General features: G+C 37.3%; 2 protein-coding genes across 5 annotated transcripts in view; one reads left to right on the top strand and one right to left on the bottom strand.

Moving 5' to 3' along the window:
• Window positions 1-10866, top strand: part of PPFIA2 (PPFI scaffold protein A2) — a 345661-nt gene extending 334795 nt beyond the window's left edge. For 3 of the 4 annotated variants that reach the window (XM_075727716.1, XM_075727714.1, XM_075727718.1), the window contains 8 exons: window positions 1596-1658; window positions 3095-3124; window positions 4788-4963; window positions 5812-5909; window positions 7735-7910; window positions 8005-8073; window positions 8981-9140; window positions 10808-10866. In XM_075727716.1, the coding sequence (XP_075583831.1) occupies window positions 1596-1658; window positions 3095-3124; window positions 4788-4963; window positions 5812-5909; window positions 7735-7910; window positions 8005-8073; window positions 8981-9140; window positions 10808-10866 (831 nt within the window). The remainder of the gene's footprint in view (window positions 1-1595; window positions 1659-3094; window positions 3125-4787; window positions 4964-5811; window positions 5910-7734; window positions 7911-8004; window positions 8074-8980; window positions 9141-10807) is intronic. The other variant, XM_075727717.1, reaches the window with a different exon arrangement.
• Window positions 10867-19970: 9104 nt separating this feature from the next.
• The window catches only part of ACSS3 (acyl-CoA synthetase short chain family member 3), a 97859-nt gene continuing 91394 nt past the window's right edge, over window positions 19971-26435 (bottom strand). Inside the window, exons 12-16 of the mRNA XM_075725971.1 lie at window positions 26346-26427; window positions 25260-25382; window positions 20588-20687; window positions 20333-20508; window positions 19971-20036 (exon numbers count right to left, since the gene is read on the bottom strand). Of these exons, the coding sequence (XP_075582086.1) occupies window positions 19971-20036; window positions 20333-20508; window positions 20588-20687; window positions 25260-25382; window positions 26346-26427 (547 nt within the window). The remainder of the gene's footprint in view (window positions 20037-20332; window positions 20509-20587; window positions 20688-25259; window positions 25383-26345; window positions 26428-26435) is intronic.

The following is a 26435-nucleotide window of genomic DNA, read 5'->3' as shown; positions in this document are numbered from 1 at the left end:
GAGAGTCTGGAAGGGAGAAGTGGAGCATGTGAGGAAGGGAGAGAAGGGGAAGAGTGGCAGCAGATGGGAAGGAACCAACTAAAGAAGAAACACAGAGATACAGGTCTGAAAGGAAAGGGGAATATATCAAAAAGAGCAAGAAAGTACATTAGGAGAAGGCAAGAATGTATGTGCTATAGATAAAAAACACCTTTTAGTGGAAAATGAAGAAGCACAGGCCAGGAGAAAAAGAAACAAGATAATGAAAGGGGAGTTTCAAGCTGAGAGCCTGATGATGATGGCGGCTATGAAAAAGGCAACAGAGGCCGTAACCAGGAAAAAAAGAAAAAAGAACAAGAAAAATCTGATCAGATGGGAAATATGGCACATAAGTGAAGGACGAAGTCTACTACTCAAGTAGTGCAGCCCAGACTTCTAATACTAAGATAACAATAATAATGATGATGATAATAATATTTGTATTTTGTAATCTCTCATCTTCATGGAATTCATGGAGAATCTTTTGGTGGAAATGAGAATTCAGATACCTTTGAGGGGTACCAGAACCACTGAGTTATACGAGCGATTGGACAACAGGACTCTAATGTTCCTATTGACTGGCCTTTTATCTTCACATTTCCAAGGTTCTTTAAATATTATAGTTCCCCATGTGATATTTTCTTCCCTCAGAATGATTGTATATGTCACAACCATGGTAATACTGTGAATAGTAATGGATTTCACCTAAGTAAAGCAGTATAGACTCAACGTGATGTTGAATTACTAAACAAAATTCATTTTGATTTTAAGAGCGTAAGAGCATATTTCAAAGCATAAGCACATTGACACTTATGAAACGAGAAAACAGTACATTCAAGCTAGAAACACTGGGAATAGTTTTGCCTTGTTTTTTTAATTCTCCCTGATGAATTGCCAGCAAAAAGCTGCCCTGCCCTGGCACGTGCATTTCTGAGTCCCAAGTCATTCTGCCTCCCTTCTTTCTCAGGAAAGGAGTTAATTTACTTCAGCTCTCAAGAAAACACATCACATTTCACCTTATGTGCACAGCAGACTTCCACACCCCCTCTCTGCCTCATCTCATTGTCCTAGTAATAATCTGGCTGAAAACAATAAGATGAGGAAAAATAGTATTACAAGTGAATTTTCTTGACATTTTTGATTTACAGAAACGTGGGGGAAGTAACAATTATTTAGATTACAATATGAGCATGTGATGCGTGCAGAATATTTAGGCTGGAAAATCTCTGAGAACTGAAGCTTATGTCCAGACAGAGCTATGAGCTAAAGGTTGTATTTGCCACTTGTGTGTGAAATGCAGCTTTAATTACTGTTCTTTCCTTTGTGGCGGTGCTCTACCAGATTTCATCCATCAGTTCTGTTTGAAATACTCCATCAGGTCCGTTCAGAATCCTCTAACAAAAGATACAAAACAAGTTGTCTAAAGTTGTCTCTAGTTGCAGCTCGGTAGAGGCAAGAACGTGGTTGTGCTGATGGTGATGCTATACGCTGTTAACTTACAGTGGTGCTGCCTTTCTTCTTTACCACTGCTTACCTAATGTGGATCCCACCTGCCTCCCTGCGGGCTGTGTCCATAGCCCTCAGGCAATGTTTGGGTGACCCATGAAGAAATGGAAAATCTTGCCGCTCCAGCTAAAACGGTTAGTCTTTCCGCTTCCATTTAAATGGTTTCAGTGCTCAAAAGACAACTAGGATGTATCTGCTTTAACACAGATACCCTGTCTTCTGTAGGATGCTTCCCAAGTGTGCCATTAGAAAGTCACAGGGAGTAGTGAAATTTAATTTAAAGAACAGTTACATCATTTATCTGCAAAAGAAATTACAAACTGTATTGTGATCACAAAAATTGTGTGAACCTAAAACCAGTATTGGAGTTTTACAGTACACAGTAGTTTCACTGCCAGTGTGAAACCTCATTTAGTGAAATGAAATTGTTGTGGTTACAGGTGCAACAATTTCCCTCTACTCTACTCCCTAGTACCTCTTCTAAACATAGTGTTATATCTGCTGAAATAGAAAGAGATAAGAAAAGGCTTGAGAATGGTGCATTACACAACTCAGTGTTTCCATTAATGCTGAGTCTTTCATGTCCATACTCGTGTATTCATGCTGTTTAATTTAGGGTGCATGGAGTGTGTCATTTATTTATTGATTTTTGTCAAACCTCTCCCTGCTTTGGGGGGACATAAATAATAGATTTTATTCAATAGTTCTGACTTTCTTCTTTTACTTGGAACATATGTTATTTTAGGGTTTGGCTTTAGCATTATGTCATATCAACTCCATAACAGTGCTTATAAAACATGATACAATCCTACAGTGAGATGTCTGAAAAACCTATCTTCAGTTTGGAAAACTTTATAGACAGCCCAATACATAATTGGTTGGGGAGGTATTGAAGCTAAATTTTGATGCAATAAAGACATATTTCTTAGAAATTTATGCTTGCTATACTGTTTAAAGTTTTCTCATGAACATTCATGAAGCAGATTCTCATCAATTTTTTTTTACAACTGAGCTAATTTCCAATTTTATTATTGTTGGTAAAGATAAATACAAATATAACACCACTCAACTGACTGGAAGTAGAGTTGGTCCTGTTTAACTGGCCAGCCAGAAAAATATAGTTTCGCCATAAAAAATGTTATCTAAAAAGCTCCTTTACAATACATTCACAAGAAGACAGCTTTTTATTGTGAATGTTGCAAAACCTAAGTAGAAACAAAAAATGGCATCTCTAATGCCTAATTTTGTAAGTAAATTGTTGTGTTTTGATTGAGAAACCATAAAAAGTCTTTAAGAGAATGCTGTAAAGTTTCACCAAGCTATAATAATTTTATATCTTGAAAACTTAGCTAGATTTGCCCTGCTAAGATTTTATGGTTTAGGTCTTGTAACTTTTAAGGTAGTTTACCCCAGGGCATTGCCACTGACTGCAGTTATTTTATTGGCACATTTTACATGTACGTTTTCATTTGTACTAAGATTAACATACACGTGAAAACTACGTCTTTTTATAACTCATTTTTACTGTCTTTTTACCTGCTTTACTAATTGCTTCTCACTGATAACACAGAAGGAGTCTGAAGAAGGCAGCTGGGCTCAGGTATGACCCTTTCACATGATTTTTTTGAATGGAAAGCTAATAATAATGGAATTAACAGTGTATCAATATGCACAGAAGAGCACAGTATTGTGACAGTACCTCAGTGACTGAATTATGATTTACACACTTTAGAGTTCTTCTAATACAAAGAAAATATTCTCTGGACAGGTTTGCTAGGTAAAGAACAAAATGGTACATATGCTGTAAATATTTTTCTTAAAAGAAATGGCTACATTCCAGAGACATCTTCTACCTCCCAGCTAAATCTAGAAAAAATATTTTCCTCCTGTTTGAAAATAGGCTAATAAAATATGCCAAGAGTTTGAGATCTAACATTTCTAAAATTACACCAGATTTTTTTTTAGAGCAATTGTATAAATCACGCCCAAGTATCAGTCTACAAATAGTCTTGTATAATTAGGAACAAAATTTTTCACGTTAGTTAGACTATCAATCACTTATATTTTTCAACTTCTTTCTCTCTGTCTGATATATGCACACTGTTACACAATCTTACTGTCTTTACTTATGGCACTCCTTTTGTCGTCCAAATCTCACAAGAATGAGACATGAAGGGACTATACTTTCCCCCCTGGAAAATATATCTGGCTCACACTGTGTTATCCTTTTGTCTATAATGACAGGAGACATTAAAAACAAAACCAAAAAGATAGTTAGGCTTGAAAGTGATGCTCAAAGCTGAGCACGATCCCACTGAGGAGGTGTTAATCTTGCAATTTATGAGTTTTCTTTTCTGTTAACTTTTTGTAGTACCAAAATAATTGACAATAGCGAGATGTAGAATCTATTTTGCATCTTAATTGTGCAACCCATATAAAAATAGCTCAACATGCATGTGTTTTTTTCATATACTTTCTTCCTCACCCTATTGAAATTTCAGTTGAACAATCAAGTAGCTTGATGTCTGAATGCTAGCTTCTAGGACGAGTCTGCCTTCCTCCTATCTTAAAGAATTAATTTATTGAGCTCCACATATGATGCATTTAGGTTTAAGCTGTTCACAGCTGAAAATATCTCAGCAATAGAATGTATTTGGTCACCTGCTCTGACTAATGGTGAAGACTGACGGTGAACATAAGCTTGGCTGACAAACAACTGAAATTAACTTCTAGTTTCAAAAGGACTACAGGTGTGTAACCATGAAGTGTCATTAGATCCTATTTAGGAAATCCTAGCCCCCACTAAACAGTGACACAAACTTCAGTTGATTCCCTGGGGCCATGTTTGTATTACCAAGTTCAGTGTAGGATTGCCTAGCATAAATATTCTAGAAGGTCAGTTGAAAGCAAGTAAGATTATGAAACAAACACATTTTGATTGTGTAATAATTATGCTTGCATTTAAAACTCAAAATTGAAACTACGATTTCTTACTACAGAAAAAAATGCTTAAAATTTACAAAGGTAGAAAACAAGACAACAGGCAAAACTGCTATCAGTAACAAATATCTCAGAGTTGCTTCCACCTCCAATGTCAAAATCATGTAAAAACAGAATTTTTTTTTTTTTTTAGACAGGATTTCTAAGCTAGGAAGTCTCACCAGAAACAAGCATAGAAGATAGATATTCTGTCTTCAGTCTGTGGTGCAACCTTGAACAAACTCAAGGATTTATTTCCCCTTCCCCTTTTATTTTCCCTGTAGACCCTGGCTTATGGTGATATGAACCACGAATGGATAGGTAACGAATGGCTCCCCAGTCTGGGTTTACCTCAGTACCGAAGTTATTTTATGGAATGCCTGGTAGATGCGAGGATGTTAGATCATCTGACAAAGAAAGATCTGCGTGTGCACTTAAAAATGGTGGATAGCTTTCATCGGTATGTTTGCATAAAGACTACATGTATAAAGACTTTTATATGTCTGACTAGTGCTCAGTGCTGCACAGAATAAAAACACTTACTTTCTGTTGTCCTGGTTTGGAAAACCACACAGAAAAGCAAGTGCCAAGTGTCAGAAATCTGAATTGAGAGACATTCCTTTAGTAATAGCAACCGCATTGCAGTTATGTCTCTCAAAACTATTGGTACAGATAAATTGCATAATGAGCGGGGAACCATTAATATATAAATAAAGCCTTGACAATACAGAAACAATAATAATTTATTTAAGTGGTTTAAAGTATCAGAAAATGGTAGACTACGATTTGAAGCCCTGAGATCTCATAATAATGAAAAGCTATTGTGTGTAGCACATAAAAGCTGTTAACAGTACAAGCAAATTGACAGTTGTTCGGGTTATCTAGGGATAGAGCCAGGAAGCTAAATTGGAAATATGGAAATAAAGGCATTTAGACTTCAGGGAGAATGATGTTTATGTGACAAGAAGTGGATTTTTTTTTTAATGTACTGGCTGATTTGTCATTTTGAGGCCTGATTTGATGAAACATTTCACAGCTCACAAGGGCTGACCTTTTCTGAACACAGTTTTTAATGTTTTGGGTTTCTTATGCTAGAACATTTATTCAAACACTCATTTTGGTTTTGTCCCTTTCATTTTTGAAGTCTGTGGATTTTTTTAATGGTTTTGCTCTCCCCTCTGTCCTCAAGATTTGCTACATGGGCACCATGACACACCTCATGTGAAATGCAGGAAATACATCCTACATATATTCCCATCTTAAAAATTATCTTTATTAACTCTGTAAATGTTTCTCTTTAAATAACAGAACAAGCTTGCAATATGGAATCATGTGTTTAAAGAGGTTGAATTATGATAGAAAAGAACTGGAAAAGCGAAGAGAAATGAGTCAGCATGAAATAAAAGGTGATAGTTCCTGGGAATGAATACTGGGAATGTTTCTTCTTTTGAAGCTCAACACTGTTAACCCCTTGTCATGCCATTTTAGCAAAGCATTTAAGCATGTGCTTTAAGTAAAGCTAACATAAGTCCATCTGTCTTCAGAATACAAAATATCTCCTTAAACTAGGCACAATTAGGTACTTTGCTAAATTGGGGCTGCAATTCTGAATGGCGGTTTAATACATACATTTTGCTAAATTGGATTTTGGGGACAGATCTCATCCTAGCCTCTTTCAGTCTCAGAAGCAGAAGGCCAAAGAGCCAATGGGACATGCTGGGGGCAACACTGGGAAATCAGAGCACTCGGGACCCTAACACTGTGCTCCTGCTTTTGAAAACCTTTGCCTTTGATTTCTTACTTCAAAATGTGTATCACAGAAAATGTTGCTTGGAGGGATGGCCACTGAGGCAGTTGATTGGTATGTAAGAATAGTTCCTAACAGAACTGGCCTTATTAAAAGATTTAACAGCCGATTTTAAAGTATTTTTCTGTGTAAAGCTCTCTAGAGCAGTTGCATGCTCACTGCACGGTTCCTTTTATACATAACTATTGGGGTGGTTGGGTTTTTTCCGTTATCAGAAGTGAATCTTCTGATTTCTTTAAGCATTTCCAGCTCTAGTGCATACAGCAGTTAACCCTTCTCAAGCACAATGCTGATTGGAAGAGCTGAAAAAAAAAAAATAAGGGGGGAACTAGAAGGAGGAATGGCTACAGTGAAAGCATGCATTTGCTCAAGGCAGATGATGGCATGCACTAATGCAAAGACTTTGACTTGGATATAGAGGCATCAGCGTCAGGGAGACTGACATGGGGGAATTGGGTGTTGGGCTCAAATTCTGGTGTTGCTTCAATGCTAGTCACCGCTAGGACAAGGGTAATAACCCACAGCTCCTTCACCCAACCTTCACCCTGTCATGTGTCAGTCAGTTAGACACCATCCCAGGTGGGATTTGGTCTTGGTGATCCCTCGCTGCCACGCTGTGTTTCAGCCGATCCTGACCCCAAAATCTGGGATGCTCTTGGTCAGGCAATGGAGAATGCCTGCTCCCGGAACAGCAACATTAGCTGGACTTCCAAGTGTTCAGGAAAAACGCCTCAGCGCTTAGTAACACAAAACTCAGTATTACATTTCCCACTCGCAAGTATAAAGAGCAGTTAAAGTTAACTTTCTTTTAGTCTTACGGTCAGGGTAGGATATTTTTTATAACAGCCAAACCCTCAAAAATGGTTTCCTAGCTCATTTTGTTGCCTTAGCTTTACAATTGGCATGGACCTTAACAGCTCAACCAGCTTTCTGAACTAAAAATAGTTTTAGTCTCTAAAATTGTGAATTCATCATTTGCTTTATGGCATGTTATATAAAATGGTAGGTGCTGACCTGACTCTCAAAATGTATAATAGAAAAATCTCCAGTGAAGCCTTGAGGAATGGATATTTCTCCTGTGCCTTTGCACTATTAAACTGTAAAATCTTGCCTAAGAATTGAAAAGAGTATCTATAGGAGGGGGGAGGAATTGCATTCTGGAGATGCCCTCTGGAGGCACCTTTCTCCTTTGGAAACATTATTTCGAATAAACATTTAACTTGAAGGTAGCTAAAATCACGCAGTTGCTCCCACACCTTGGGTTTTGAATAGGAGATACTGAAGCCATTAAAACTATATGAATAGTTTGCTGGCATTCTTCATTTAAGAAATAAAGCTGTATGGAGTCCACAGTGCATGCACAACCTGTATAGTTCGGAAGTTATCGGGTATCAGGAGACTGAACCGGTGTTATGTCCTTACAGATGTGCTGGTATGGAGCAATGATCGAGTCATACGCTGGATACAAGCTATTGGCCTGCGAGAATATGCAAATAATATTCTAGAAAGTGGTGTACATGGTTCACTTATAGCACTGGATGAAAACTTTGATTACAGCAGTTTAGCTTTATTATTACAGATTCCAACACAAAACACCCAGGCAAGTTTGCTCATGCTACTTCTGGTTAACCTGTACCCCTTATTGCCTTTTATTCCTCTTCAACCATTTTAATTTTTTACTTTGGTATCTCTAGGCACGGCAGATCCTTGAGAGAGAATACAACAACCTTTTAGCACTAGGAACTGAAAGACGACTTGAGGAAGTAATTAATTTTATTTTCAGTATTTATAAAATATCATAGTAAAATATAAAAATTAAATTGAATGCATGAAGACATGAAATGCCAGTCAAGGTTTTTAAAGTAATCTCAGTATGGCTACATATTCATAACATTTTGGATACTAAATTTGGCACTGCACTCTTACCTTAAGATGAGCATTTTCCATAGAGGAAACACGCAGAAAGGAGTGCGAGTTTCACTGGCCAGAGCAAGTGGCACGGCGGGATACCCGTGCAACCTATGCTTTAGGACACTTACATCCTTTCTTTAAAAATAAAGAAGAAAGAAGAAAAGTAGATTGGGGGGTGGTGGTGGTGGGATTGGTTCCTCAAAGTTGATCAGTATGTAATAGAGTGGGATTTGGGGCAGTTATCTAGGATGGGAAATCTCAAATCCACCTATGGAAAATTTTCATCTTGAGGTAAGAGCCCAGTGCAAAAATGTTCAAGTCTTGGCCTTTTGCACGTGAGGAAGAATAAAACCTTTAAGGACTTGCTGAAAATGTGAGATGCCTATGAATTCTGTGCATGCACATGAGTGTTTAATTCTTTATTAGCACTTTACGTAAGCCTCCTAATGCACTGTCAAACCACTGCACTTTCTGTGTATTTGGAAGAGATCTGACTTTTAAGGAAGTTCTACTTTAGCTGATACTAAAATCCTCTCCTATATCAAGCCAGAGATTTAAGAGTTTTCCACCCTAGCATTTAAGATTTCTAAAGCACTTAATTTTACAAGAGTGTCTCAAATGCATTGCAGTTACTGGATGCAGTGCAACAGAGCCAGATAGTTGTGGAATACATTTGACGGTGGGAGAGGCAGTAGACAGCACGATAATTAATCAAAAATTTCATTTTTCTTTATCAAATACAACTCTGTGTGTTGACAGAGCGACGACAAGAACTTCAGACGTGGCCCCTCCTGGCGACGACAGTTTCCTCCGCGTGAGGTTCATGGGATCAGCATGATGCCGGGCTCCTCGGAAACGCTGCCAGCTGGGTTCAGATTAACCACAACATCAGGGCAGTCGCGGAAGATGGCGACTGATGGTATGCTGTCATTTCTGCACTTACTGTTGAAAAGCAGGAGGCTTATTCTAGCATGCTAAATTGACTTCTAGTGCATGTCTGTTTTGCACCAGAGCGGCTGCGTTCACATAACTAGGGTGAATGGAGTCCTGAAGAGTTGACTTAGGGAATGGAAAAGCACTGACTTGGCATACTATTGATTTTTTTCAGGTTTGCTTCAGAATGTCAGTGTTATTTAAAAAAAAAAAAAAAAAAAAAAAAAAGGCAATCTATCCATGCTAGATCTGCAAAGGAAACATTCAGAAAGAGAGGAATTAATTTACTGACTTTCATCTATGATTGCATATATCTAAGCAAATTTTTCAGCTCGTTAGCCTCTCCAGCATATGGAGTGTATTTTATAGAATGAATTTAGAAAGGGCTATCACCTTTATTTTCCTATTTGACTTTCAAACTAACTAGCTTAGCCTTGACCATCAAATAACTCAAGTTGCTAACAATAACAATCAGACGGGCAGTGTAGTTAGCAAATACTGAATTTTAGGTACTAATTGAGTTACTGTATACCAGTCTTAATTTTCTCTGGAAATCTTTCGATTTCCAAAAGATGCACTAACTCAGCAATGATTAGAAAAGTAACAAGCAGATCATAATTAAAAAATAAGTAAAATTTTAAAATCATTGTAAGAGGGCAGGGAGAAGGGACAAATCCCATTGCCACTATTCCTTCAGGTAAATGGATGACAAAGCCACGTATGCCTTAAGTTCTGAGAAGTACCAGTGCACAGACTGGCCCATTTCAATACTGCTGTTTATTTCCTCATAAGATAAATTAGGCCTATGAATAGACTCGTCTCAAAGTAATTTAATACGCTGCTTGTAGCAATTACATTCTGTAACTCTTGAATGAACTTGGTATGACAATATTGCCATCTAAATTCCATTAAAGTTTCTCACCTTTAGAAACTATACTTTAGTTACAGTTACAGATGAAATAATTTACTGATTGCATCGCTGAAATCCATTGACTCCACTGCTCATGCGCACGCTTTGCTTTTAATCCTGCACTTTTTGACAATGATCAAGCTATAAGACAAGAATCCTTTCCAAGACAAATTCCATGTACAAATAAAGGTACTAGCTCCCTAGGCATTTCCATGGCCCACATTTAGCTAAGAACCTTACAAACCTTCATGGATTTCATCTTCTAGCCATGCTATGATGTAGAAGATATTATTCCCATTTTACAGATGGGGAACTAAGGCACAAGGGAGATTTAGTCATTTACTTGAGGTCTAAACAGACAGTTTATTATTCAGCTGGGTACTGAACTCAGTAGACTTAAAGGTAGATAGCTTTGAAGACCTACATCTTCATCCAGGATCTGGCTTCCTATCTCCCAGTGCTAAGACCACTATAGTATTTAAACAGCATGATAGGTACAGGTATTAGGACTTCCGACAAAATAAAGACAAAGTTGAGTTTTAAACTGTATTCACTTAAAACAGATTTCAGTACTACACCAGACATGAAGAAACTCTGAGTTCTGAACTAGACCATGCCCAGATCATGTCATAGAAAGCCACAGAGCAATTTAATAGTCACCCTTCCAGTGGGAAACAGACTGATTTGTTTTCTTCATGATTCTAAAGAGGTTCTGGTTTGTTTCTTTTTTTTGCAATTTGCAGTTGCTTCATCACGACTGCAGAGGTTAGACAGCTCAACAGTTCGCACATACTCATGCTGACAAGGCCTAGCAAAGAAGCCAGCACTGAATTGTTGTGAGTATTCATAAGGGGCCATCATGAAAGCTCTTTGTAACTGCACACTACACCCAGTATTCGTTGGCATTATTCAAGCAAGAGCCAGCATGGAGCGGAGCACCTAACTCAGGCTCACTAGGGTGGTCATTTGATCACAACAGTCTCAAGCTCAGTCCAGGAGATGCTACGCTGTTCTTTTCCCCATCTCAAACAGCAGGTTCTTTCTGCTGAAACCACTTTAGCAGATAAGACAAAAGTTTTCAGACAGCTGTGTTCAGATGATAGCTCACCAATCATAACGTATTTCGCATGCTCTCAAACTTAAAGCTAGAATTGGAGAGACAGCAGTGGGCGCAGGGAGTGAATTTACTTTATAAGAACTTGCAGTAGTTCTACCAGGAGCTAGGCAGAAGAGATTTACTTTTTGATTTACTTTTTTTTTTTTTTTTTTTTTTTAAATGAGAGATATGGCTCAATTTAGAACATCAGGTAGCTGCATAAAGCTAGAACAAAACTTCCCCTATTCAGAAAAATCTTCCAAAGTTATCTATTACACAGATTCTTGCACTTCTCAAGTCATTCAGAATTGACCAGTGGCAAAGAAAGTATATTCTGAGCTAGAGGCAACTTTGCATCAAATCTAGTACTGGAATTCATGTTGCATTTCTCACCATTTATCTTTTGAACATGACTATGAATCTCACAGATTTGCTCTTCCAGAGTTCTGCCAAAATACACTGTTTTCTGCTACATCACAAGTTTTGCAAAAAACACTAACCTGATGAGCGCTTTCATCAATATGGCACCATTTCATGCTAATATTTTCTCAGTAAAACAGTTTTCCATTGAGTTACTCAGGGATTTGTAGGAGAGCTGGAAAGAATATCTGGATTGCACCAAAACCTCACCAGGCATTAAAAATGCTTTGATAGCTGTTACATTTTGTAGAATTATTACATATTGTAGAAAAGACATGCCAGGATCTTCAAGTCCTTTTTTTAGATTCCCAAGACTGGGAAAGGCTTGGGGCCATCCAGATTTACTAATTCTGGGCATATTCAAAAAGTGCTTAAGGAACAGCAATGTTACCAGTAGAAAATGTAGGTTGCTCAGGATCCTACTGATGACATAAGCCTTACTTCATACGTCTTCAGGAGACTGCAAGAGTATAAATTCTTAATCTAGTAGAAAAGGGAACTTTTCATACCACCACGGAAAAACAAGCACAGGAGATTATTTTTTCTAAAATAGGTAAGTTTAGCAGCTGGTCCTACAAAGATGATGATGAAGCACATAAAATATATAAATCTTTTTATGTGTATGTATGTAGTACCACCACATAGAATGCTTTGGGTTGGAAGGGACCTTGAGAGATCATCTAGCCCAACCCCCCTGCAGTGAGTATAGATTACAGCTTGGTGTTACGTCAGTAAAGTCAATGACAGTACTCTCACTGGGTTTAGTGGGGGTAGAACTGATAGCAGAGATGCGTATCTTTTCTCCTATATACTTCAGAATTGCAGTGCTGAGAGCAATAAAGTATGACCAAGAAATTAAGTTCAAACACCAAGCTATCTATTAGGCCAATAGAAATGGGACAGGCACATGAGGTGATATTTTCCAATAGGTTTGAAGAATGCAACAAGGGCAGAAATTGAAAATTGGTATGTTAACAAAAATTAACTTAAGATTATCCAAACTGTTTATTCCCACTGTATTCAAAAAATGTCTAAAAAGTAGCAGTCCAGAAACAAAGTAGCAAACTTTGCTGCCATTAGATGTATGTGCGAGTTACGTATTTTGAGAAGAAATATGTTTATAAAAAGTTATACAAGCTGTACAAGCTAACTTCAATTTCTATAGGAATATTAGTAGCATTTCAAGTATCAGTGATAGTATCACATCAGTACTTGCTGCTTGTCTGTTACTCTGCCAATTACATCCTAATCTGAAATGCTCGAGAGTTCTATAAGAATATCAAATTTACATCTAAATTGCAAAGACTAATTTATAAGGATGACTGACACTAATATACTACTATTTCTTTTCACTTACCATATGCCCCTTTTAGAGAAGCAACAAGATGGTATGAACTAGAACTTTAGTTCTGTTTGCACTGTTCGTAAGTGCAATTTCAAAATGTCATGCAGGTGAGAAACCAAAGAGCAAGTTAAAATAATTTTGGATTTCAGTAAATTATATAAAAAATACGCAAGGAAAAGACTTCCTTCATTATTATATCGAACTTGAAAACTTAAAAAAATTACCTGAACATAAAAAAAACTGCTTATATGGGGGAACATGAAGTTGGTTGAAGGGCAACAGGAAGACTTTTCAGAATCTTGTGATCACAGTTCCTGAGTAACAGTTTCTTCATGGAAGGAACTGATTGATACTTGGACAAAAGGGAAGATTCTTCATTACAACACACCTCCTGAAATTTTCCAGATCCAGGTCTGTAACTGAAACCCAGGCTTGTAACACCTTGCCTAGAATAGATCAGTAGTTATGTTACTCTGGCGACTAAACTATCTGCATGCATAGAATCAGGGACTGATTCTAAGAAAGAAGCAGAAAGATAGCTGGATGAGCTATCATGCAACAGCAATATAAAAGAATTTTTTTAATACTAAAGGGGAATATGCATATGAAGAGCAGACTGAAAAGAAAGCTGCAAACAGGTTGCACGCGGAACAAATGAGGATGCCTGTGATCACAGGCATGCTGCAGATTCTTGCATTCTGCTACTCACCTTTCTTACAGAGAATGTCAAAGCCTTGTATTTCAAAATAGTTTATGCCAACAATACCAGGTAAAACCTTACAGTGTCTTAGGGTGTTTCTTCACAACAGCTGGGTTCAACTCATATGCTTGCAAGTTGCATTTCAGGTTTTTTTTTTTTTTTAAATATTTGTTGAAACCACCATGACAAGCTGCCAGAAACCATGAACTGACATTCTCAGAATGTGAGCATACTCTGCGCAGCCCAGTTTCAGTGCATTCTCAAGATCAGAATTTTAAGAACATTTAAGACTGCTGGTGTCTGGCCATTTAATCTTGCAAAGAAGTTTACCACAGAGCACATGGGATGGGTCAAGGTCTCTGCTGTGGTAGCTGTATGTTGCCCAGCTGAGCCTCTGCAATGCCATTACACAGCCAGTGGATTTGGCAGTCACAGTAAGTTTTCCCAGCACTTTTCTCTTATGAAATACTTGTCACCACCAAGTCAGAAGGCTCAGCCAGGACAGTTCCATCGCCACAGGCTGGAGCTATAGAACATACTAGTTTCACTTTTCTTCTAATGAAACGTCAAAGGGGATCTGGTAAAATCAACTATGCACTTTATCAATGAAGGGTTCCAAAGAGGATTTGTACAGACAGATGGAGAAGAAGAGTTCCAAAAAAAGATGTGAATGATAATCTGGAAACAGCTGGTCCATAGCAAAGAAATCATCAGGGTGGAAAAAGATAAATGCTATCAAGCTGCAGTGAACAAGGAGAATCACAGAGTATATCAACAAGGTCTATACACTTAAAACGCGTGTTCAGCCTTCTGCCAAACAGGCAAAAGTCTACAGATGCAGGAAACTAACCCCAGTGCTGAATCAAAGCATCAAGAAAGCAACTGTAAAATGAAAATAAGCAGGAGTTTGTTTCAATCTAGGACAAGAATCAGTATACATTAGTAAAGATTAAAATGCATTATTAATAGATTTATGTTGCAGATCTAAAACAACAAATGCATGTCTCCCTCAGATACTCAAAACTCATGTTTTAGTGAACCATGCAATAGCTTACTTAGTGCTATAATATTTTCTGGTGTCATTGCATCCTGGACCAAAGTAGAATCAAAGAATCTCGCTAATTAATGTTTGTTTATTTTTTCCCTTAGATGTCATCTCTTTCTTCTACTTTACCTGAAGTGCACTACCACTACTTAGGAAAAAGAGCATTAAAACTCTCTGCAAGAACAGGGTAATAGGGAAGAGAATACATGAGGTATATCAGACAAACAGATATGATGTTCCTTCCATGTGTTGGTTAGTTAAAGACAAGAGTAAAAAAAAAATACCTAAATTACTAATTAAAAAAGAAAAATAAAACAACCTCCCCCTTTCCTCTCAGCATCTCTGTCATCAGAAATTTGGCAGTAGTGCACATCCAAAGCTTTTATCAAATGAAGTCACTCATTTTTACATTGTTCCATCTGTTTTATTGTAAAATACTAAACATTTACGTATTTACTGTGTATGTATTTCTTTTAAAATGTGTAAGTCTTATGTAAATGGATATAAATATGATTTTTTAAAAATAAAATCTATGGTTACATGGGGTCTCAGTGCACACATTTGACAATACAGTGTCAATAATACTGTTTGTATCTTTCCATTCCACCATTTTTACAGTTTTTGGATTGTAACAGTCAAATGAATATGTTTAGCAGAGTTAGAAGCTTCAACATGTTCCTACTGAAAAAAATCTGTCAATATTTAAAGTCGAACACCTGCCTCTGATGTTGTATAATAGAATGACATAACCTGGAACTGGAGCCAAAATGGACCTCTAAAGACAAAATGGAAATGTCAGATATCTATAGAGAAGCACCATGATGGCTCACCTCTTAACAAATAAACCCAGAAGAACTGTTTACAAAAAAAAAGCAATTTAAAAAAAATGATTTATACAAAAAAAAAAAAAAAAACCAAAACCCAAACCAAACCCAAAACTTTCTTCTGTTACCTTTGGACCAAGAAGAATTTTGCTTTACCAAGAGCCACCTTTTCGTTCCAGGATCTTCAGACACCAGCCAGCATTGGAAAATTAAATCTAATATTTACATAGAATCAGATTCTTGTTTCCAGATATATTCAACAAAGAAAATGAAAGAAAAGAGAAGCCAAACCCCACCATTTCTTCATTATAACAGGGCATTAGACAGGCTCCTATCTAACGTTATGCTTTTAGCCAAGATGGCCTTGCTGAGACTTCGCAGAAGTCAGTTTTATCAGAGGAAATAACTGAAAGACAGAGTGATTAATATATAGTGTAAAAAAGTTTAGAAGAGCAACTATTACCTGCTGTGGCTTTATTTGGTGGTGTTATTGTTGTTTATTCTTTGTTTAAATGGGAAGTTTCAAAGTAAGACCTACTTAATAGTCATTTACCTATTTGCTATTTTTCTGCTGCTTGATCTTAGCTCAAGACCTGTCTTTTAGTTATTTCTTTTAGCAGTTTGATCTGCAATGTTTGCACGTACATAAACATTTGTTTTGTCTATTTTCATTTGGCAAACTTCAGTCAATCAGATGGTGAAAGATTTTTCTCCCCCAATGTCAATAAAAAAAAGAATTCAGTGCTATTTGTGTTTATAAGTCTATTAAGCTTGGTATGTAGTAGCATTAAAATAGCCGGATGCCAGATACTTTTCATAGCTAAGCATAAACACGTTTTGCCACTAACAGGTATGAGTTACGATGGATTTACTGGTCAGAATCTGCCACGAGAGGGAGCACTGAACTTGCTGATGGGTGCAATACGATGGCTTGGGTTAGCACACAACTGTATAAAGACATGGCTCTTTTACGTACAGTTCCTCACGCTTAACCAACATCATTGCTGATGTTCCTTCTTCCCCTCCCTCAACCTGCTTTTGGATTATTTTAGTCCAGAATGTCACAAAGTAAAGCAATGCTAACACCATTTTCAGTGGTTGCAGTATCATTTGAATACACTTCCCCTCATAAATGCCAGCTCCCATTTTACAGAATTTCTTTTTCAACCTGCATTGCCACAGCTCACACTGAAATTTAGGGGGCAGAGGGGAATGAGGTGTGTTGGGGAAAAGAATGAGCAAGATCTTGCGACCAAAGCTGCAGGTATCCTGCCCTAGGAGTACAGCACACCCAAATTATTTATTCCCACAGTGGAAGCAAACGGCCCAGAAGAATTAAAAATATATTTTTAAGAGTGTATTATCATGACTTCAGTGTGATCTAAGGCTAATATATAAAAAACTCCTACTACATTCCTGTCTCCCCCATATGAGCTGAAGCTCTACTCTCATCCGCTAGAAATCGCTGTTTCAATAACACCCTGACCATTCAGATCTACCCACATACTTCTCTCTAAAAACAAGATTAAAAAAAATCAGTGCTCTCCTACCACTTATTAAGTGGGCTTATTCTTCCTTGACGGTATAACCAGGTTGCTGGGCAGCACCAGAGCCATGCACAAGAATGACTACTCCTTCTCCCTTTCTCCAGCTTGGCACAAAGCTAAAGCTGTAGACAAAGCATTCTGCAATCACAGTTCCTCAGCAAAAGGCTCTGTAAAACAAAAGCAATGCCTGTAAAACAACTATCTCTCCATACTGTACTGCTGCAATAAGGTGGCTTTCTTTGTCTGGGTTTTCTGAATGCTGATGAATGAGATTATGGCATTTCTGGAATCCTCCGCAGTACTAGGGCGGTAGCAGAGTGCAGGGGCAGAGTACACCTGACCATTCTGCCCCTCTCTTTTAGGCCAGTCTTGGTCTTAAATGATTCCCACCAAAACAGAAAAAAAAGAAAGAAAATTAAAAATACAAAGCAAAAAAAGCTCAGGCTTCCTCAGAAAGCAGAAGTTACTACAAACATTTTGTCATGGAGACACTTTAAGAATGCTAACTATTCAAGCTCTTCACAAACAGTTCAGAGGACAGAATTGTTTCTTGTCAAAATTAATATGAGCAAATAGCCCCTCAAAAAGGTAAGTGCCTAAATATCCATTACTACTGTTTTTTTTTTTTAAAGGCCATTATTAATTGTCTCTTCCTTAAAAAAAAAAAAAAAAAAAAAAAAAGACCCTCGAACTAGAAACAGGCTACTTTTCCTTATAAATGGAGAAACTGGTGTAGGAATATGAGATGTCATTGGGAAAACTATACAAGATCTAGGAAATTAATTCTCTTCTACATCCTACTGCAGTATCTTTACTAGAGGGCTTGTGCTCTTGCTAATGAGTTCTCCTCCCCTGCCTCTGCAATTACAACATGATGACTGGCATAACTACAGCAAACATACACAACTTAAGGTCTCAGCTTTCATTGTACAAAACAGTAATGGCCATGCACCTCATCAATGTGCCACAGTTTCTCTGTGACAAGACCCTTGTAGTTTCTCACTGATTTAAAAAAAAACCATCAGTGACAACTCCCAAAATCTCACTCTTGCCCTGTAGCTGTTCAGCATAGGTTGCTAAGTTGTAGCATTGTGAAAGTTAAAAATACTCAGCAGTCTCTGCAAGGCACTCCATTATTTGGAATGGGCTTCCTATTAAAGCCTTGGTACTTGAATAATCCATCGAGAAGAAAATAATATCTTCAACTAACTGCAACTTATAAAAGAAGTATTTCAAAAAAGTTATCAGGACATCTCTGAGGAGCGAAATTACTCCCACATATAAATTGCTAATCTGTATTAGTTAGTGCATCTACCATAAAGCATCATTAGCCTTTACTCAGTCTGTAAATGTTTTTATTCCCTGTTCAGATTGTGATTTTCAACTAAATCAAATAGCTGAGCAGGGTGGCTACCTTATGCAATTATTTGGCAAAAAAGAAGCACAGCACAGACTCAAACTAGGCTGTTTTATGATATAACTGTGTGACCTGGTTCAACATGGTTTGCTCACCTGCATGCAGTACCTAGTGAAAAAAACACACAGACATTTTATTTATTTCCTACCTAATTGGTAGAGCTCATTGACTCTAAAAAAAGGTCACAGGCACAAGGCAACATTGGGGTATGGCTCCTGTTAATTAGCACCTTATAGCTCATACATCAATCTGCTGGTTTATTTTATCACTTAACAGGGCTGTCATCCTTACCTCTACCCTATAGGAGATAATAGTATTCCTGGACTCTTTTGAGGACACACTGCCACAGAAAAATATGTCTAGACTTAAATTCTACCTTAGCTTAGCCTAGGTACGGAACCTCTCTTTTATACCAACATCATCTGTATTTGCGTATTGCTTACTGTTTCTTCCTCTCGAAATCATTGCTGAATTTAACTTCTCTGCTTTTAAACTTTTCTGTGAACATATAATTTAAAAAGTATTTTCACATTTATTGTTCAATTAAAAACCTGCAGCTTGAGAAGTAATCTATGTAGAGGGTGTATCCTCCATCCCCTGGCTTGTTGAGAACCCTGTAAGTATTTTGAAATGGCCTATAAAGGCAAGAATGGGCTGTCTAGTATCGGTATTTGCTAAATTTCTTGGTTGTATGTATCTCAGTGAGCCTGAAACATCTAATTATGTCAGCAAAAGTACATTCTGGTTATCCTTATTGTGAGTGATACAAACCACAACAACAAAATTGTCAGAAAATGCAAAGGCTAAATGCCTAGCTTTATTTAAAATACATTGTTTTTATTGAATGGATATGGACAAATGGACAAATCAAGATTTTTACAGATTTGAAAGCCAGAAATTATCTTTCATTCTACAAAAAAAGACACTTCAGAAAGTTATTGAGTAAAAAAATTACAGGAATCTAATTTATAGCAGAAAGACTTAGGAAAAAAAAAATCAGTGGAATCAAGAAGACTAATTTTAAAATTTATAAAATTTTAAAAGACATAAAGGCTCATAATTTACAAGTGTGGACAATTTATGTCTGCAATAATGTTCACATTAGAATTCCTATTTATTGTTGTCCCCAGTTCATGACTTACCTTTTGCAAGCTGTTTTAGCCAAACTCAAGTTACCAGTCACGTTATACAATAATGGATTAAAAAGTAAGGTTACATGACATCATACAAGATAGATAATGCAGTGATTCCTTCCCTTTATGGCTACAGAAATGTATGAATTCTATTCGCAATTGTTAGCAATCTTAATATGCAGCATATAATGACAACATGCAGAGACGTTAGTATGCTTCATTGGCTGTGACAATACAGTAAAGTACACAGTAAACATTTCTGAAGTAAAAAAAAAATTAGTCCCAAATCATTACTAGTTTTTAAAATGTGGTATTTCCTAACAGAAAGTCTCTGTGTACTTCAGTAACTGACCCGTTTGATATAAACGTATTATCCCATTTAATTTTTCTTTAGCACTTCCTCAATGTGTTTAAACACGCTAGCATCTTCAATGGTCGGTGTTATCTGAAAAGGAAGAATATACAGAAGCATGTGATAGTAGATTGCAGTCCTTCAACAGTAAAACAGAATTTCATTCAGAGAACCTTCTAAATCTAGCCTTCAAAAGCAATCAAGAAAAAGTATCTGGAAAGCTCTGGAACATGAAAATCTTTTGGGTAAGCTACGGTAGAAATAAAATATAATGTACTACCTGAAGTCATGCACCAGTTGCAGAATGGTCTAGAGAATTGAAACCATGATGTTGTGTCTTTGGATGCACACATGTGCCTAATTCACTAAAGCATACATCTCCAGTTTACCTTATATGGCTTTCCACTGACAAGTGCAGAAAGAGCTGAACGTGGTATCTTCCCAGAGCGTGTTTTTGGCAGCTGTTGCACAAACACGCCCTTCTGGAAGGCTGCTACTGGACCAATGTTAGTTCTAACTTGCTCAACAATCTCTTCCAAAATCTTCTCTTCTTCTGTCTTTGTACCTAGTGAAGAAGTTCATATCCTTTAACCTTTCTGGGACTTTTGCAAGTCTTAGTAACATCAGTAGCAGCAAGCTCTCACCTTCTTTCAGTACACACAGCGCGAATGGAACATGTCCTTTTAAAGGATCCTCCTGGCCCACAACAGCACAGTCTGCCACAGCGTGATGGAAGAGAACACACTGAGGGACAGAAAACAAAACTAAACTGACCTAATAATAACTGAACATTTCAGTGAAAAAATTCCATAGGCATGGACATAAAAAATAGACTTATTTCTTACATTTTGACAGCAAAAAGTATTTAGTCAGTACACCTCAGAATTCCAATTACACATGTTGCTGATGCACATGTGTGTATACTTTCATCCACACTTATGTGTAGTTTTCAAACAAACGTAAGAAATAAAAACTGACAGCACAAGGTACAAATATAGAAAAAAGCAAAGGTGATTTCCTTACAGCTGTGGGAGAGTATCACATCTTTGGTTTTTTAGTGAGATCTTTGCTGGAACAAATAACATTAGTTTAACATTATGAATAACATAGAATCATAGAATCATAGAATGCTTTGGGTTGGAAGGGACCTTGAGAGATCATCGAGCCCAACCCCCCTGCAGTGAGCAGGGATTGAACCTGTGAACTTGGCGTTATTAGCACCATGCTCTAACCAACTGAACATGAAGTTAAGTGCATGGACTAAGGACCAAAACCACAGAAGCACTCCTATTACAGGGCTATAAAGTCATATTGGTTCATTCTCTCTGGCTGCTCCTATCTTTTTCATTCTTTGCTGCACAAAGGCATAGTTTCAACCAAAGCCAAATACATGCCCAACGTCAGCTTACAGCCAGCCTAGTTCAGCTCACTCTCTTGGAAACATTAGGTGCCAGCCTCCTTAGACAAAAAAGGGAATTAAACCAGAGTCCCCTCCTTCCTACTACACATTTACGCGATTACACAAGTGATGGACAGTAGCACTAATACCTCATACTCTCTTTTAGGAAAAGAAGTAAAAGATTCTCTTTTCTTTCCAATTAGCCAACTGAGGTTTCCACTTCCTGGAAAAAAGTCACCAAGTGCATACTGAGAAGTGTGTCACTAAGTCTGGGACAAAGCTGGACTTAAGATACCGGCAGTTGTGAATTCTCTTCCAAAGCAACTGGCTCTTTTCATGTAGTTATCAGTGTTCCTTGGGGCTTCTTGCTGTCAACAGTGCTTTCAACATATCCCCTGTACTCAACCACAAAGAGGACCTAACGTGACCCTACACAAAGGCCACACAGAGGTCACATAATGTGACTGTGCATATTAATTTATTTGTGCATACAAGGACTGTACATTTGCCAATAACAGATCTTCACATACTGTGTTGTCAAAATCAAAGGCAGTGGGATGACTGAAAGGAAGACTAACCAAAAGAAGTTTTAAGAATAAGGGATTTTTTTTTTTTAAGTAGGAACACCACATTTGCATTGGCTACTCATATAATGGCATGAGCATGAGGAAGAAGATGGGAAAGGTACAGAGAAGACAGGAGAAAAAAAATATCAATTAAGAAGCTGTTCCAGTTAACAAAAGGGAGGCTCTCATGTGTCCTGTTTGTGAAACCAATGGTGGAAGGAACAATTCAAAGGGTCTTCCACAACCCATCCTAAATGCAGATTTCACCATCCTTAAGATTTGTAGTCAAACCAGGAAGGAGAAACTGGCTGTCTGTGCCATGGTCACTACAACACACATCAAGTAGTTTTTAGCAAAATAAATCTGCACAGTGTTTCTTGCATGCTTTGTTTGACAGAAGCTATACTCACTTCACAAACTATGATCCCAGAAATGTCCCATGCTACAAAAAAGCAAATGGGAAATACTTAGCTTAATATTAGAAGCATGCTCTATCAAAGTACAAAAGCATGACCATTTACGCACACCTTTTGAAACTGTACGTTTTTCACAGTAATGAAATGGGATATGCACAAGCCGTACCTAGAATAGCAAGAGCAACAGCCTGGAGTTAGTTCTGATTGCGCTCATTCCAGAGCTAGAAGGACAGAAGAGCCTGCTGCAAAAATGCTGAAGCTAAATATACACAAGTGCATTTAAATTCACATGGAGTCTACTTTGTCCAGGAAGTCATTGTATCCAAACTGAAAAATCATACAGGAATTAATCTTCCGCAACTCCAAATCTCCATGGTATTTCAATGCATCACATACACCTACGAGCTTCAGCCACTTCTAGTCCAGAGCCTCAATAATGCATTCCATTTCCTGCTGTAAATACCCATTCTTTCCTGCTCTGACTTCTTGACCCTCACCACAGCAACTTGATTGCCATAGAAAAAAAAAGAAAAAGAAGAAAATGCAATGAATTATGGAAAAGCAGACTAGTAAGGCCTACAACCAGAGGAACTGTGCTTTTCACAAAAGCACAGGAAAAAGGCCTGCAGTAATCTGACATTACCATCAATACCATAATTACCTATCAGGCATCAACAGGTCCCCTATGGTGGAGATTTATGTGTTGCCAAGTTGTTTTGTAGTAGCTTGTTTGTGTCATTCCAGTCTGCCCCTTGTTCATAAAAGTTGTATGTTAAGCTGGAATATTGCAATCACTGCAATATTTTTCTTCACTAATCTACACAAAATCCTATCAACACGCCTTTGACTTTAGGACAGCTCATTTCAAATGATTGAAAGTGTAAATACTAATTTAAAAATTATCAAACTTTGTAAAACAGCTGAAAAGAAGAACAGAATCAGTACTAGACATTTTCAAATTGTTTAAAAGTAAGAAAAGTCTCAAGAAAGTGAAATGGCATTCCTGGAATGATCACTAGGCACAAGGATGGATGTCTAATGTGGCAGCAGACAGAAACCCCACCATCAGGAAGGGGATTTCTCATGCTCAATTCCTCAATTTTAAGTCTGTTGCCTCAGATAGGCAAGATTTGATCTGGGCTTTTTGGAAAAGAGTCAAGGCAAGCAGGGACACCATAGATGTACAGACAAAAGAGATGGATGGATCAACACAAGCTGAGGTTACTAAAATGGCTAACATTCACTGATTGGCAAGCGAAACAGTAACACCTACTGCACTGCAGTGAAGATGGAGCCCCAGACACTAATAGATACCTTAGACAGAGAAACCAATTGTTTAGAACATAATGAAGCTGAAATTCTTAGTCAAACACTAAGGAAAAACTTGTTAAGCTTGTAATGCAGCTATAATGTAAATGCAGATAATATACTTGCTCAACAAGGTGACTGTCACTTAATTAGATGGCGATTCAATGAACCTCTTTCTTTATTTACTGATCTTACTGAAGAGCTAATTGTGGTCTTGTTAATGCTCTCCCATTTAACTAGCAATTTGCTGTGCATGCATTAACAACACTCTTGGTTTTTAGCTTGGTTCAAAAGATGAATAGAAAAGCTTCTAGAATTTCATAGCGATGAAACATTTTTTGTTTCTAGGGGAAAGACATAACTGGCAGGGAGAAAAACAGAGACACTGAGCTTGGGACAATGGATACAAAGGTAATACAGCTGAGGAGGTCATTCAATTCATCATTTGTTACACTAGCTTCAGATTCAGCCTGAAGCAAAGAAATAATGCCCAGCTCAGCCCTTGAGCAGTAGAGCAGTAAGGGGTGGGGATGAGATTCCCTGCTGTGCTTTAGTAGAGTGACACAAAAGACTGACTTCAAAGGGAAAGAGGTTTAAGCGGACTGAAAGACACCTTTATGGCTTCATAGACCCAAGTCAGGGCAGTGACTGGTTCAGCTCCCTGGCTGACCGATGCTCCAAGGATTGCCTATGTTCATCTGAATTTGTTAACTTCTGTGTAATCAGAATTTCTTCTACTCTCTTTTAAGTTTTCTAGCTTTTAAAAAAAGTCACTAGACTAATGGACATTATAAAGCAAAAAACTACTAACAGATTAGTTTGTGATTCAGCGAACAGCTAAATTCAGAGTTCTTAAAAGTGTATTTTTCCCTTGTACATGCCCAGCACACCTTTTCCTATAGTTCCTGAATAAGCAATTGATATGTCATCAGGGAAATTTGTAACTGGCAATCAATCACAGCAGTTCCAGAGAGGTGAGTGAACAATGATGTGAAATTCAGATACTATTATGAACTGCACTATTTTCAACTTTTTGAGTTGCATGGGTATTACATTAATGACTTTCAATTTAACAGCAGGGTTTTTTTACAGAAATTTTCATTGTTCATTTAGCACTGCTCATACAGTAAGAGACAAAACAGCTCTCAAGAAACTGTGAAGGAAACTCTTCAAATCAAGAAAAAGCACTGAAAGTGAGTCTATGTGAACTAAAAACTGTATTTTAGGAATAAAAGTTTCTAGTCCTAAGACTACAGTAGCTGGTGAAACTACCTGGCACGCTGACCCTACATTATCTTAACATATTCCCAAATAAATCTGTTATCAGAGCTTACAGGAATGCTTCCCATGCTACCATAGTGCCCCTTAACTCCACCTTCAAATGTCAAATCATGCCTGTTTTATCAATTCCATGGTACAAACTGCTTATTGTTGACTAAGTTTATTATAGTCCTGGAAAGCACCTTAATAGGAAGGACCTGAAACAATTAATGTTTTTTGTTAAAAGTACTAATGCAAATGTAATCAAAAAAAGCAGGAAGAAAATTAAGAGATTTTGTGAGATTTTCAGTCTCAGCTTGCTTTATTCATCCTTCATTCTTCTATTTCATTGTCAGGCAATGCTTACCTCCTCAATCGCACCTGCTGAAATTCTGTGTCCAGCAACATTGATCACATCATCAGCTCGACACAGGACATATAAATAGCCATCTTCATCCATATAACCTGCATCCATAGTATCATAATATCCCTAGACACAACACAACCAAAAATAAACTCAGAAATAGTACTAGGAACATCCATTCATTTCCCATGAAACCAACAAACAAAACTGATTGTTTCAAATGAAATATTTTTTTGGTGCCTGAGAGATCTAATTCTCTGATATTTTTCACCATTCTTATGTCATAAAATACCGTGCAGCTCCCTTTGCAGAAAAGGTTTTGTAGTCTTTGTTAAGACAGAACAGAAGACAATACATAAACCTGGATTTTTCCCCCATTCTGCTTTCTTTGATCCCTTACAGCTTGGAGAAGGATGTTGCCTGAATCTACACAAGGAGAATAGAATAGTTACATTACAATGACAGTTGTTAAATGCTCCTAAAGATATTCCTGTTTGCTGGATCCAAACATACATCATCATCATGATGCAAGTACACACAAAAAATAATTTCCCTGATCAATTCACTCATTTACTTTTATTGAACCAAACATTCCATTCTAGACATTCACATAGGACGAATCTAGTTAGGAGGAAGCCAGTCCTTGGATAATTTATCTGACAAGGAAACATAACTAATTCAGTAAGGAGCCTCCAATGTATTTACATGCACGGTGGGCAAGTATATATTTTGGACTGATACTAAGTTAGAATGATTACATGTCAATAGTAGTAGTAGTACATTTGAAGCTATGCTAGTCTAAGGTTGCGAGGCTTATTTCTTTTATAAGGTCAAATGATATAAACCAACTTTTATGTTCAGAAGCTTGAGGTTTACTTGTTCTGTTTCAGATCTTAAAAAACCCCAGTGTGTGCAAAAGTATGTATAAAGAAAGTTTTAGCTTGAAATGTTTTTCATTCTATAACAAATATCAAAGATCTCCCATTAAAATAACATATGATAATTTTGTATGTTATCCAGTTTAGATCTACTATCATTAAGTTCTGCAGGATTACCAAAAGTTTATGTAATTAATCTTGTAATTCTTACTGGAAATTTTTGGAAATATAACTTCTGGAATGTTTCCTGATTTTCCCAAAGACCTGAGAATGCTCCAGGAGGCAAAGGCAACCTTAAATT

Source organism: Pelecanus crispus, chromosome 1 (assembly GCF_030463565.1).
Source record: "Pelecanus crispus isolate bPelCri1 chromosome 1, bPelCri1.pri, whole genome shotgun sequence".
Classification (NCBI taxonomy): Eukaryota; Metazoa; Chordata; class Aves; order Pelecaniformes; family Pelecanidae; genus Pelecanus; species Pelecanus crispus.
The sequence above is the reverse complement of the archived record's forward strand: the minus strand, read 5'-3'. Positions and strand labels throughout refer to the sequence as shown.